This window comes from Ursus americanus, chromosome 15, assembly GCF_024610735.1.
Source record: "Ursus americanus isolate L20-20 chromosome 15, mUrsAme1.1.p, whole genome shotgun sequence".
Classification (NCBI taxonomy): Eukaryota; Metazoa; Chordata; class Mammalia; order Carnivora; family Ursidae; genus Ursus; species Ursus americanus.
Genome location: NC_142141.1, coordinates 54,186,600 through 54,200,809, shown reverse-complemented (window position 1 = coordinate 54,200,809; position 14,210 = coordinate 54,186,600). Strand labels below are relative to the sequence as shown.

Here is a 14,210-nt window from a genome sequence, read left to right as displayed (position 1 = left end):
GTTTTCTAAAATAAATGCTCTAGGAAAAGGGAGGTCCAGAGGCCCAGAGTCAGGAAGAAGCTTGTATAATGTTTCATCAAGCTGAAGGAAACAGTAAGGCCAACTGGGCGTTGGTCACCCTAGAAATCCTTCAAACCATGAAAGAAAACGAATGACCTTTAACTAATAAGCCAATATTGGAAATCAAATGGGATCATAAACAATACTCAATCCAAAAGCAGGCAGAAAAAAAAAAAAAGAACAAAGAAAAGATGGAACAAGTGGAAAGCAAGTAGTAAGATGGTAGGCTTAAATCAAACCATATCAATAATTAAATGAAATATAAATGGTCAGTACACCCCAATTAAAAGACAGAGGTTGTCTGATTATACTAAAAAGAAGACTGAATTAGGGACATTTGGGTGGCTCAGTCGGTTAAGCTTCCTACTCTTGGTTTCACTAAGGTCATGATCTCAGGGTCTTGAGATGGAGCCCTGCGACCAGCTCTGCGCTCAGCACAGAGTCTGCCTGAGATTCATTCCCCCTCCTCCTTCCCTCCCCTCTGCTCCTCCCCCCACTCACACGCTCACACATGTTCTCTCTCTCAAATAAATACTTTTTTAAAAAAAAGGATTCTTTCTTTCCCTCTCCCTCTGCTCCTCATCACTTATGCATACACTCACTCTCTAAAAAAAAAAAGAATTACATAAGAAGCCCACTTCAAAAATAAAGGCACAGATAGGTCAAAAAGAAACAAAACAGAAGGATAGAAAAACATGATCAAAAGAACTCTGGAGTGGATATGGGAATATCAATATCAAACAAAGAAACATCAGAAGAAGAAATATTACCCACAGTAAAAAAAAAATATTACGTAATAATGGAGTCAACTCACTGTGAAGACACAGTGATCCTAACTGTGTATGTGTCTAAGAACAGAGCCTCAAAATCCACAGAGATATATGGTGTCATGTCAGCAACACTGATACCACCGGGGAGCTTGCTAGAAATGCAGAGCCTCAGGCCCCATCCCAGCCCTACTGATTGTAATCTGCATTTGTAACAAGGTTCCCACGGGATTTGAGTGCATTTTAAAATATAAGAATACTGATAGCATCATGCCACACCTCTAATAAAGAGTAAATGCTCAGGTGGTAATATTTTCATAGCAGTTCTTCCCACAGGCACAACAAAGAGGCTAACTCTGTGAGGTGAGGGATACACTGACTAACTTGATCGTGGGGATTGTGTTCGCAATGTGTACAAATACCAACTCATTAAGGTTTACACCTTAAATATATACAACTTTTAATTGCCAATTACTCCTCAACGAAGTTGAAACACAGTCAATTGAAAAACATATTCTGCCACAAACTCTCTAATCTAATAAATAAAATAATTTAATAAACCTATAAACCATTCAAATAATTACATTTTAATTTTTTAGAAAAATCTTTTGCTTCATGGGTTCATAGAGGATACAGAATTCAGCAACAATATTTTATAATAGAGATTTGAAAGCTGGAGACTTAAAGAGAGTACTAATATGAGAAACATTAGAGGCGCCTGGGTGGCTCAGTCGGTTAAGCATCTGACTTTGGCTCAGGTCCTGATCCCAGGGCCAGTGATCAAGCCCCGAGTCAGTCTCCCTGCTCAGCGGGGAATCTGCTTCTCCCTCTGCCCTTTCCCCCCATGCCTCTCTCTCTTTCTCAAATAAACTAAAAATTAAAAAAATTTAAAAATAGGAGAAACATTTAAAAATACGAGAAATATTCTAATTCATGTTTTAAAGGTACTTTTTACCATCGCAACTCTCTAGTTATGTCATTGCTCTAGGCTGTTTGAACCACAAATATGTTTCCCCATTGCTTTACTGATGAGCATTAGTCTGCATCGTCCACACTTTCAAGTAGTGGTTCTGGATTCTTGCTGCTTTAAAAAAAACAACAAATCTTTATTTTAACAAATTAAGGGTTTTGGGATTTTTTGAGAGCAAGAGAGAGAAACAGCATGAGCATGCATGCACACCAGTGGGGGGAGGCAAAGGGAGAGAGAGAATCTTAAGCAGGCACCACAGTCAGCGCAGAGTCTGATGTGGAGGCTCAATCTCACGACCCTGAGATCATGACCTGAGCCAAAATCAAGAGTCAGACACTCAACAGACTGAACCCCCCAGGCGCCCCACAAATTAAGGTTTTTGAAAAAATACAAAACTAGTAACTTTGATTGCAACCCGGTATCTATCATTCATTTTACTTCTCGCATTTGTCATTTCACCACTGGTTGGTGAATGAAATAAAGAATCTCTCGCATAGTCCAGACGAGCACAAAGAAAGAGCAGTATCATTTGGCAACTACAGCATGAGTAACAGCATCAGACATCAGATTTAAGGGCATATTACTATACATACTTACTGTATTTATGACGCACCATGCAGAGAGAAATTGTACACTGCAAAGTTTTGCTTTGGAAATGACTTACAAACACCCTCACAGCAAAACAGTAAGGACGAAAGAAACCCCAAGAGATCGGTTCTCTTTTAAATTGAAAACAAGGAGGGAATAACACTGATGGAGCTAAAGTTGGGCTTGATGGCTTATATAGAAGGACGTTACCTGCTGACCATCAGGATAATCTCCTTAGAGTGTCCTCAGGCTGGGTGGTGCAGCCCATCCCACTCCTCCTTATGTGAATTGACCTGGAACAGGTAGAAGAGAGGAACTCCCCTTTGCTGAGCGCTCCTGTCCTGGGCACTTTCTGGTTGTCTGTCACTATTGTCCCTCACAACAGCCTCACTTGGAAGGTACTGTGTACCCATTTTGCAGATGAGGAAACAATGCCTCAGAAATGCTACTCGACTCTGCCAAATTTATCCAGCTAGTAAGTGGTAGATTCCATGTGTGGGTATGAACCAATCTGTGGGTTCCAAATGCTGCTCTTTCTCTGGTCACGCTGCCATCTTCCAGGCATCAGATTGGTCAAGAAGGAGTGTGCCCACACTGGGTGTTATACACAACTAATGAATCATCGAGCCTTACATCGGAAACCGGGGATGTACTGTATGGTGACTAACATAATATAATAAAAAATCATTATAAATAAAAAAAAAAAAAGAAGGAGTGTGCCCAGGCAGCCAGCTGGGGACAGGGAGCATCTCAGAGAGGAAGTGTTCCAGGCAGGACCTCGAGAGACCAGTTACTCACATGCCCATTCCTACTGAGTCCCAGATGATGACAGCCACCACCAGCTGATTTGAGCTGGGCAAGTAGATGGTAAAGGTGGGAAAACTAGAACCTTCTGCTGAGCAGGGCTGGAAGTAAGGACTTGATATGCAGACATGGGTATTAGCATCCTCACTCAGAACTCTGACTTCTTCCCATGAACGTTTTGTCACAGAGTAGGCACTGTTCCTATGATTAGTGTCATGATTATATATAAGGATGCTCATGAAAGACAATTATCATATGGTTTCACTCATATGAGGAATATAAGAAACAGTGCAGAAGACCATAAGGGAAGGGAGAGAAAATGGAATAGGAAGAAATCATAGAGGGAGATAAACCATGAAAGACTCTTAATCATGGGAAAGAAACTGAGGGTTGTGGAAGGGGAGGAGGGTGGGGAGCTAGGGTAACTGGGTGATGGGCATTAAGGAGGGCACGTGATGTGATGAGCACTGCGTGTTATATGCAACTGATGAATTACTGAACTCTGCATCTGAAACTAATGATGTACCGTATGTTGGCTAATTGAATTTAAACAAAAATAGATAAATGAAGATGCTCATGGTTAAGAGAGACTCCTTTAGTGAGCTGGTTGGAGCCCAAATAATATGACCAAATGGAGTGACTGATCAGGCCAGGACATTCCAAGTTTACAACTATCATCCTGGGGTGCCATTTGGTTTTGATATCCCTGATCATTTTAGACAAAACAGGCCAGGATAGGTTTGAAACTCCAACTTCTATCATGGTCTCATGCGTGAGATGCAGAGTTGTCCTTTTAACATGAGGTTAAATTTGAAAGACAACCTGTCATATGTGGGGGTCAACCATGCCCCACATTGTAAAGATGTTTCCATGAAAACTTCGGCTTTCCAAAGTTTCCTGAAGGGGAAAGGAATAGTCTAGGCTAGTGAAACATTGCATGCAAAGGTCTCTATAAGTCTAGGTCTCTATCTAAATATAAGCAGTCCTCCAAGGGTGGCTCATCTTAAATTATTAGCAGTTCAAGCTGCTGAGAGCCAAGGTTATAACTGAAGGTGGCCACGAGGTAGAGGAAACGGTCTTTCTGCAAAGACACAATCCGAGAGTTTTGCAGCTTGGCAAAGGTTTGTCCCAGTCTATGGAAGACTGTAAACCACCCTGGGATTTGTATTAGAATCTGCAGATCCTGCAATGCCAAGACTCTCCATAAGTGCTTCCCTGGAGCAGACACTATGTGCTGGGGGCTCTATCCCAGTAGAACCATGAGGATGTCACCACATCAAGATACAAACTCACACCACACAGCAGTATGACAGGCTCTGTCTGGTGTCTTCTTTCCCCAGAAGATGTATTGTTACAGATTAGAAAGAGATTGGCATGAATTGATATTGCTAAGGTCTATTTAATTCCCAGATGATACCTCATTCTCTTTTCTCATTCACCTAAAGACCCACTTATACAATATAAAAGATGGATATAAACTTTCCTGAAGTCAGCTAGTTGATTTTCATTCACAGACAAGACATTGATTTTAGAACCTTTCGTATTTGTTCTATGTATTGTACATAATACATATTTATGTAATTAGTAGTATACTTACATCTAGAGCAAATGTGTTAGTGTTAGCAGGAACCAAAATAATTAAACATGCAATGATTCCACACCTCCAACATCAACTTTGAAAAGTTGTTTCACTATTTTATGCTCAGCCCAGATTTATCTGTAAATTTCCCATCCGTATATGGTATCAATATGGGTCAAATAACGTATTCTGGTTTTTTTCCACTGAAGACTGTAGGCAGACTGTTAGCATGGGGAAAGCAGACTAGGAAAACAAACAAAAAACAAAAATAGACCAAAGTAGTTGAAGGCAAACTAGACATATTCATTAGCTAGCTCTCCAATTAGTGCACAATTTCCCGTTTCCTACTACAATCAAAATACCTGGAAAAGATTTTTGTTTGGCAAGAATATGATTCAGCTTACAGTGTCCAACTTTTATTAAGACCCTCATTTGTACTACTAATAAATCTTTGAGATCAGAGGTATAACGTATCAGGGGATATAAGACGTGAACAATAGCACTTTATTATATTCCTGAGACACTAAAAACATTTCACTATTCGCTAGAATACCAAAAAAAGTTTCACTGGGGCATGCAAATGATCACTTTTCAAATGATGAAACACTAAAATGTCTTATAAGCTCTTTTTCTACAGGTCTCCAGGGATTCGCTTAAAGTATTTGCATAAATAAATTATAAATGGATGCATCACAGCAGACCGAATGGAGTGAGGAGAGGCTCCACAGAATGAATTTTAAACTGCGTCCACAGTAAAAGGGAGGGCTACCAGCGAGAGCACTGGTTTTGCTTCTTAATCCTTCACAAATCTCCCCCTTCTGTGACTTTCCAGGTAGTCTCTTGGGCGTCCCGCATCACATTTAATCTTTCTCCTTTCTCAAGTACTCATGAACACTGTATGTGGCCTTATTAAAATCGACTCTTGCACAAGTAGTGGGGGAAAACTTAATTGGCTTTCCAGGCAACTCTGTTTGTGATTACATTTGATACGAATGTTATGCATATTAGCCTAAGTGAAGAAATACATGAAGAAAGGTATTAGCAGTAATCATAAAACCCTACCAGAGCAGGGGCAGAGCATCGTGCTACACAATATGTCTTGGCTCTACGCACTTGACGCACAGCAAGGAGCAATAATGTAGAGCCCAATGAAAAATGGCATTTGGCATACAAATTACAGACAGAACAAGGCTCCCGATCTTGGCCCTGTATGCGCCCAACATAAACTCAAACTTGGAAACAATTAAGCTTGCCTATAAATCCAGAGCCTTGGGTAACTAAATGGAGTCCTAAATCAGAGGAGGTACAAAGTAGGCATAGGAAGAAGACTCATTAGCCAAATTCACACAGTGGTTTGATGAGTGTTCATTAGAGGGAGGAGCTGATAGGACTTTTATAAAATCGCAGATTCTACCCTTTAAGGCACTGAAATTCTAATGTTAGATCATAATACCACTGGCATTTTGTAATGGAAACTTTGAAATCCAGGGGATAAAAAAGCTATTTTTTAAAGTCTCATTTACTCATTCATTGTCTTGATTGCCAGAATTACTGCTAATAATTGCATTCTAACAGTGTCCGAAAAGAAATCTGACCCTCCTTCTTATCCACCACCCCACCCTACTCAGGTTCCTTCCTTCCCACTGAATCTCTATATTTTCGATTCTTCTCATCCAGATGAGAGAGTAGGATCCAACCCATAAGTACTGTCTATTGGGCTGCTCTGCTGTATGGTTTTTCCAGGCTGAAGAACAGAACTGGGAAAGCCCCTCGGGTACAGATTGGGCCAGCAACCCAACCTGCTCCTGCCTTGGTCAGGTTCATTGTGTTTCAAGTGCAACACGGAACGAGACTCACCATTTAAGTAAGAACTCATACGTGGGTGGAGGGTCTTAGCCCAGCTCCTCTCTGATTCTAAAAGCTGACCTCGAATTCTCTCCTATTCTTCACTGCGGAGGTGTACGTGGACTCTTCAAACGCACATGTTAGGTACAACAGATGTCAGTCAATAGACCAGAATGCATAAACTGCAAAAATTACTGCAACTAAATGCTACAAAAATTACAAGCCAAAACTACTAGATTTCCCCGTGTTTTCACAAACCTACTGATTTGTTTATTGGTCTTCCAAAGCATTCACCCAATCTGGAGGACCATATTGTGAATATAAGTAGACCATTTGTTTACCCTTAAGAGGCATTATTTTGATAGGTTGCTGGGGGCTACTCATCAACAGTCATCAGTTACACAATATAATTTTTAAAAACCACTCTGAGTACTTGAGAGAAAGGTATTTAAAATGTAAAAGCAATTACGCATCTCACCGGGCCTGACACAGGGAAAAAAAAAAATATGTCGCAGATCTAGGGGTGGGAGGGGAAATTATATCTTTAAGAGAAAACCACTCACGTATATGTTTTATTACTCTTATCATTACTAAAGATTTTTATGCTGCAAAAAATTCATAAACTACATTATCAGTATACATGAACATATCTAATTTTTTATAATTCTACACCTTTGAATGAAAATTTATCACTGATAAAGATATTGTTAAGGCTGTGCTTTTTGTCTACACTGGAGAATCCTGTAAGCCATTTAACTATTATAACATTTGTGATTTGCCTCATCCTGTCTCCTACTGTCGAATTCTTTACAAGACTTTTCCATCAGAAATAGCATTTAACACTAAGAAGTACTTCTCACTCCAGTGACTTAGAAACACATGATTTCCATGGGCCACTACTCTGTAGCTGACAGCAGTCAAACAAGGTTTGAAATTCCATTTAGGAAGCAGCCCTCCTCATCCCTCCCACTCCAGGCTGGGCCACTCCAGGCTGGGTTTCTTGTCACCCTTACTGTGCTCACTTCCTCTCATTAGGGAGCAAGAGAAGACTCCTCAGTACTGGTGGGTCTGAGATGTTTTCCCTTGTCCTTCGGATCTAAATTTAGATGTCACCTGTACAGAGCTGCCCTTCCTCAGGGCCCAGTCAAATCAGGTCTCTGTAGGGAAAGAGCATCCATGGTAGAAAGGTTGCTCAAGAACATGTGGGCTGTGGCTTTGCCACGTCCCCTGATGGGGACCTGGCCTCGCTGATGCTGAATTGGTCCGATGCTTGCCAACGTTCCCTCAGAGAGAAGATCAGAGAAAAGAGAAGTAAGTAGAAAGGTGATGCAAGCACCCTGCTTAACAGGACAGTTCTACTGTGGCAAAGTGTTCTCTTTTGTCTCAATTCTGGAAGGACTTTACTTGCATAGAGAGAGTCACCGACAGCTGCCCACTGCGCAGGAGAACCAGGGAACCCGGAAAAACCAGACAGCGGCTGCTTTGGCTCAGGGGAGCTCCTTGCTGCTGTTACGTTTTGTGTCCTCGGTTAAAAATAAATGGGGACGCTGTAGTGTGGCTTCTGCCTGCTAATCTGTGACACCTGAATGGCTGTGGTCTCCCTCACTCTTCCCACCCCTAGCATCTGGCATTTTCCTTCATAGCACTAAACTCCCACTCTTCACACCTCCTTCTACGTACCTCACACATATGTCATATTGCACATTCATACACTGAGAACATATGAAGTTACATACCTGAACAGTCGCTCATTTTCTGTGTCTAGTCCTCTTACGCGAAGTCCTTGAATTCAGGGAATGTGAGCATTTTTTCCCACCATTGTTCCTGATACACAGTAGTCAGACACACTGAAGTAATTTTCCAAGCAAATCAATATTGAGTTGATGACAAAGACTCTACAATGGCCCCGGGACACTGGGTGTTATTTTCTCCTCATGCAAACAGTTGGCAACTCTGCATCATCCAGAAGAGTCAATGAGTTGGTCCTCTCTTGCCCCCCCCCACCCAATTCAGTAGAAGCCGAGACCTTTCAGTGGGTGGGAGCTAAAGGATGGGAGAAGGAGGTGGAGCAGAAAGGGGCTTCATTGGCTCTTCACTTCAGCAACATTCCTTGTTGAATTAGTCCCTAAAAATTTCTAGGCGTTTCCAGGGTGTCCTTTCCTACTTTGGGTCTCAAAACACTTGTACATACACACCAACAGGGTATTTCACAAAATTAGATAAATTATGCATTTTCAAGTAACTTGATAAGAAACCTCGTTTTGAAAGGTTATTTCTGGATACTCAATGGCACTTGCCCCCGCCTAAGAAATAGCAGTTATAATTCAGACATTCATTCACAGCTTTTTATTAATTCACATCATTTCTACATCTTCATTATTTGTTCTTCAAAATAAAATGATTGTCTTACCATAATTCACACGATCAACTGGTATATATCAATTCAGACCAAAAGAAGTTACTCAAATGAAAAGAGTATCATCCAAGATAGGTGGGGTCATACGAGTCCCTCGGGCCTAGATCTGACCATAATTAACATAAAATGAGAGGCACCCACGCCTGTCTCCTTGCAGGCCTTCCTCCCTATAAAACACTTTATCACCAGAAACATGAAGTTAGGCAGACGTGAAGGTAAGCAAACATTTGTAGACCACATTCTAATTTAATTCTGACCAAGTTTTCTAGTCAATAAGTTATAGATGAAGCAGTTTATAATTTATAACCAGGATTTAAAATAAAAATATGGGAAAAGTTCCACAGATAGTATTTTCTTTATTAATAAAAGCCCAAGTGGCATCCCCCCACCCCATGTGACTTCTATTCTTTGCCAGTTCTTCCAATCATGACAGCCTTTCAAGTCAACCCAATATTTTCTGAGGTATATCTTTCACTTCATAGTACACGTTTACCATTTCCATGCTAAGAAAGCTTTGATCCTGTTTATCATGTCTGCCTCACACCCCCTAACTTCCTTAAGTACAGACTTAGGATTGAACACATAGGTGCTCCCACTGTTTCCTGTTATTAAATACGTTTTGATATATAAATTACCTCAGCCTTTACGGTTGTTTTCTTGGTATAGATTTCTAGCAGAGAAGATAAGGCTCAAAGCATATGAACATTTTTCTGGCTCTTTCTGTGCTCGGATATTTAATTATTTTACAAAAAGGATGGGTTGATTTCCATTGCTCTAGGAATCTCTAAGCAAATCACTTTTACAAAGACCTCACCACAATTCACTTTCAGCTTTAATTTTTTTTATTATAACTAATATCAGTATCTCATTCTTAATTATCAGTGGGGTTGAACATCATTCTATAAGTTTATTGTCTAAGATTACATGAATTGTCTATTCATTTACTCACATCCTTAACCCATTCTTCTATTTCCTTTCATTCTCTAAAAGGTCTTCCCAAATGGCTGCTTGAGCCATGAAAACAAATCTCTTCACCTGACCTAAATGCAAAAGGCCACGGAAGCAAAATCAGCACAACCCTGCCATGTTACCTTAGAGAACAGGGCTATTACCACATTAGCAGAAGAATAATTAATCCCTTCAAGGAAATGTCTGCTTGACCTCCTCGGTCTTTAGACCTAAATGCATTACTGTGGATTTGTGGGCCACACTTCATTAGGAAGTTGTAAATTTTGCTTTTAAATCACCAAATAACTTTTCAACAAACACAGGGATTGGTCATTAAGAATGAAGTAGGTTAAAAGTAATTAAGTGTCCAACTAAGGAGTAGGGAAAACCTGCATAGCTCATTAACTGCGTGCAACGTGATTTATACATTGTTCAGCACTCACAGGCAAATAAAGGTTAGGGTAAGTCGGATCCTGCATCTTCTGAGGTTTTGGGTAGAGACACACCCCATGTTACTTGACATCACAGAGAAGGGCAACCCCACGGAGCACCCAGTGTTCAGGGACCTGGGCTGTTCTGAGGTCCACGGCGGCGATGTAGTTTAAGTCTGTTCGGACTGGCTTCTTGTAAATGGGGCAGGAATAAAACTGAGGATCTCTTAAAGCTACAAAAAAAAATCCACAAAACAAAACAAAACAAAACCTTGGTGAATTTCAAAATTAAGCAGCCCAAACAGCGTGCAGAGTCAAATTTGTGCATTCAAAAGATCATTCCAAAGTTTGGGTAGAATGAGAGACATTCTTCCTGAGGTCAGTCAGTCCCTAGGTGTGAAGCAGATGTAACTGCAGGTTTCTAGGGATTGTACAAAACACCCAGATATCTTCAGGTTTATCCTGCTGGTCCTTTGTCCAATGTCCTTGGCATTAAGCCCTAACCACATGAAATGACCATGAACCTCCTGTCAATTCAACATGCCCCCTCCACCCTTCTTTTTTCTCTGCTTCCCCACCAAATCTTGTGCATGCACACCCTCTCCATTTTTCTCTCATGGCTTGCCTTTGGCACAAGGCACCCGTCACTTTTAATCAGATGTCCAGCACCAAGGCTCACTAGTATTTCACTATATTAAGATTATGATTTCAAAATCCTGCCTTCAACCCTCTAGTGCCACAGTCTAACTACATTCGCAATCACGGGGGCTGTGGGTTACCCATGGGTGCAGGGGAAGAGAAGTGGTTGGGAAGCAGAGAGCCAAGGCACGGGTCAGCTCCCTGAGATGCGATCTACCTTTCTGGAGTAGATGAATACACGGAGTTTCCAAAACTACATATGCAACGAAAGTCAACCTATGCATGTCCAACTTTCAAAGACCCTTTCTAATGCATTCATCCCTAACCAAAGGTTCACTTTCTCTCCAGCCTTGGAAACCCCACGATCAGGGACAGATCCAGGTCTTGTGGGTCCTTCTACTTATACAATGGGGGAACAGGTTGGCACAGGGCTTTAAGAAAAACAGTAAAAATTTACAAATTCTAAATTAGCCTTTGGAAGAAGCCTCTGCATTGAGCAGCTTGGAACGTTAGCTTCCTCAGCTTCTCGTCCAATCTACACCGCCCGCATAGTCTCCCTGCACATCTCCTAGCACCCGGCTCAGGAAGCAGTACATTATTTCCTCTTCTCTTCCTAAATTGTTTCAGCACAAACGTGCTGTCTGCACCCATCCTTGTGCTCCTCTGGAAGGCCAACATTGTACATCACCCTCACATAAACATTTGGAGGAAAACAGGTTTAACAAAGAGGAGAACGTTGCTTTGCTGAATTCGTGTGACACATGCGTGTGAACACTGAAACATGGAAACAGGAACTCTCAACTCTCTACATGCAGTGTTGACATACTGATGAATTTATTTCCCAAAATAATTTATCTTTTTCTAACAAATTCCAAAAGACAGCCACTCTCAGAAGTTAAGATCTCATTTTTTGACCCAATAAAACCTTCTACCTGCTTTGCCATGTGTTTTTATACATCTACTGCAATTAATTTTATTGGAAGAAATTAAATACCTGAATATGATGATATTATACATTAAGTTTCAATATAAAGCAAATATTCTAAAGCAGTGATTCTTAACCAAGGATGATTTTACTCTTGGGGGACATTTGCAAATATCTGGAGACATTTTTGGTTTCCACAACTGTGAGACCAATACTGGCATCTAGTGGGTAGGGGCCAGACATGCTGCCAACATGCTATAATGCACAGGACAGCCCCCCCCCCCCCGAACAAAGGGTATCTGGACCAAAAATATCAATGATATCAAGGTCAGGGAACCCTGTTCTAAAACAAACTTATAGATACTTTAGAGTGCTTTAAAACTACGTTTGCTTAATCCCATGAAATTAATCATTAGAACCAATCTAAATTAATTTAACACCTAATTTTTAAGTCTAGGTGTTATTTTTTTAAATTACCATGAGAATATCATTAGTAATAATTATTAGGCAAACATATAAAAAATTCTGATTAAGTAAGTGAATGGCAGTCAATTCATGGAGTATAGTTAATACTAACAACTGACTGATATAATTAAATCCTTTAATCCTGGGATCCGTAAATATATAATAAGTGTTAACTATTGTTCTTCTTGATGCAAATTTGACTAACATTATAAATCTTGAAGGAATCCACTGTAGTCTCACATTTGGTGCAAATGTAATTAAATATGTATATAATAATAAATATATGTAATTGTAATAATTACACCTTGGGAAGGAGATGACTACTTGGATTTTAATCCCAAAAGAAAAGACTAATTTGGGGGGGGATAGCATTCTCTTCAATAAGCAGGTAAAAAACAATTCTCTGATATCTTCGTCCAATTTTATTCATTTGTAATTGCTGCAAAACGGAAGGTGCCCATGCTGAACCGCAGCACGCAGCGAACTCCCGCAGCAGGAGTAGACGCCACTGACAATGTCATTTCATAGTCAAAGTGCTGACAGACGCTGAACAACCACATCAACAGATGATTCAAAACCATTAGCCCTAGTTAGACAAATAATTTTGAAGACAAAAATAAACAGGCTAGGTAGGGAAAGCAAATCAGCTAAACATGTTTAAAGCCTTAGGGTCCCCGAAGGAGCAGAGACAAGAGGCTGTCTAACTTGGTGAGAGGCTACGGTTTAGGATCTGAAAGGTTTTAATAAAAACACCTTGAGGGAGTTTCATTTTCTAACTATGTCACTTCCCTCTCTAGCCTACATTTTTCATCCAAGTGCTGGTATATCATTATATCATATGTTCCTTCCAATATCCAAAACAACCAAGCTACCGAGAGATTCCCTAGACAGCCTTTAAATCATTCCTTTATTTACTCCTCTTCGCAAATAACATTTAAGTGATTAAATAGTGCACGCTTATGTACTTCTTTTAATCCTTCAACAAACATGTGAGTTAACATATTAATATTAGCAATAATAACAAAATGATTTCTTGTATGCGAACTATGTGCTAGACACCTGTCAGTGTAATGCTCTTAACAGCTCTATGGGACGGGTACTAGTATTAAATCCATTTTGCAGATGAGAAAACTGGAACATAACAAGGTGAACTATTCGTCCAAGGTTACAAAGCTGTAGGTGATAAGAATCAAACCCGGCCATAATGGACAAAGAGCCTATGCTATGCCCTTAATCTCAGCAATAGTCAGAATGTAATATGCGTGTGTGCCTCTAGGTCTTTGCAGGAGGATGTGAAAATGAACTGGAAATAACTGTTAGATGTCTGACTTCAACTTGCAGCATATTTGAGACTCCTCCAAAGCCACGTGACTCAACCAGAAGTACAACTCAAATATCCTGGCTCCTGGCTCACTGTCTTTTACCTGAGACCGTGTGCCCTTCCCCCCCCCCCCACCCCCGCCACCTGCCAGGGGAGGTGACCACCTTTAGCCCTTTAGCCTGCAGCATGCAGAGAAGGAGGCCATAGGGAGTGAGAGCTCTCATCCTTACAGGGCACAGTCTGTGTCTACTTCACCGTGTACCTGAGAAAAATAAACTCATGACTTCAAAATGCAAAGAAGCTATCCTCATTTTTAATTTAGGCTTTATTTTGAAGCTTCAACCCAGACAACAGAGAGACTCCCTAAATGCACAGTCTTAAACAGAACACTAACCACAGGAATTCCCAGACGTTTGCATTCATCCCACATTCTGATACTAGCTTTGGTAGCT

At 40.6% G+C, this 14,210-nt stretch overlaps 1 protein-coding gene across 3 annotated transcripts in view; it reads right to left on the bottom strand.

Annotated features, from left to right (window-relative positions):
- Nucleotides 1-1,274: 1,274 nt before the first annotated feature.
- DNAH5 (dynein axonemal heavy chain 5) overlaps nucleotides 1,275-14,210 on the bottom strand; it is a 259,271-nt gene continuing 246,335 nt past the window's right edge. For all 3 annotated transcript variants that reach the window (XM_087867971.1, XM_045787153.2, XM_087867972.1), the window contains one exon: nucleotides 1,275-10,641. In XM_087867971.1, the coding sequence (XP_087724097.1) occupies nucleotides 10,490-10,641 (152 nt within the window). In that variant the 3' untranslated portion in view covers nucleotides 1,275-10,489. The remainder of the gene's footprint in view (nucleotides 10,642-14,210) is intronic.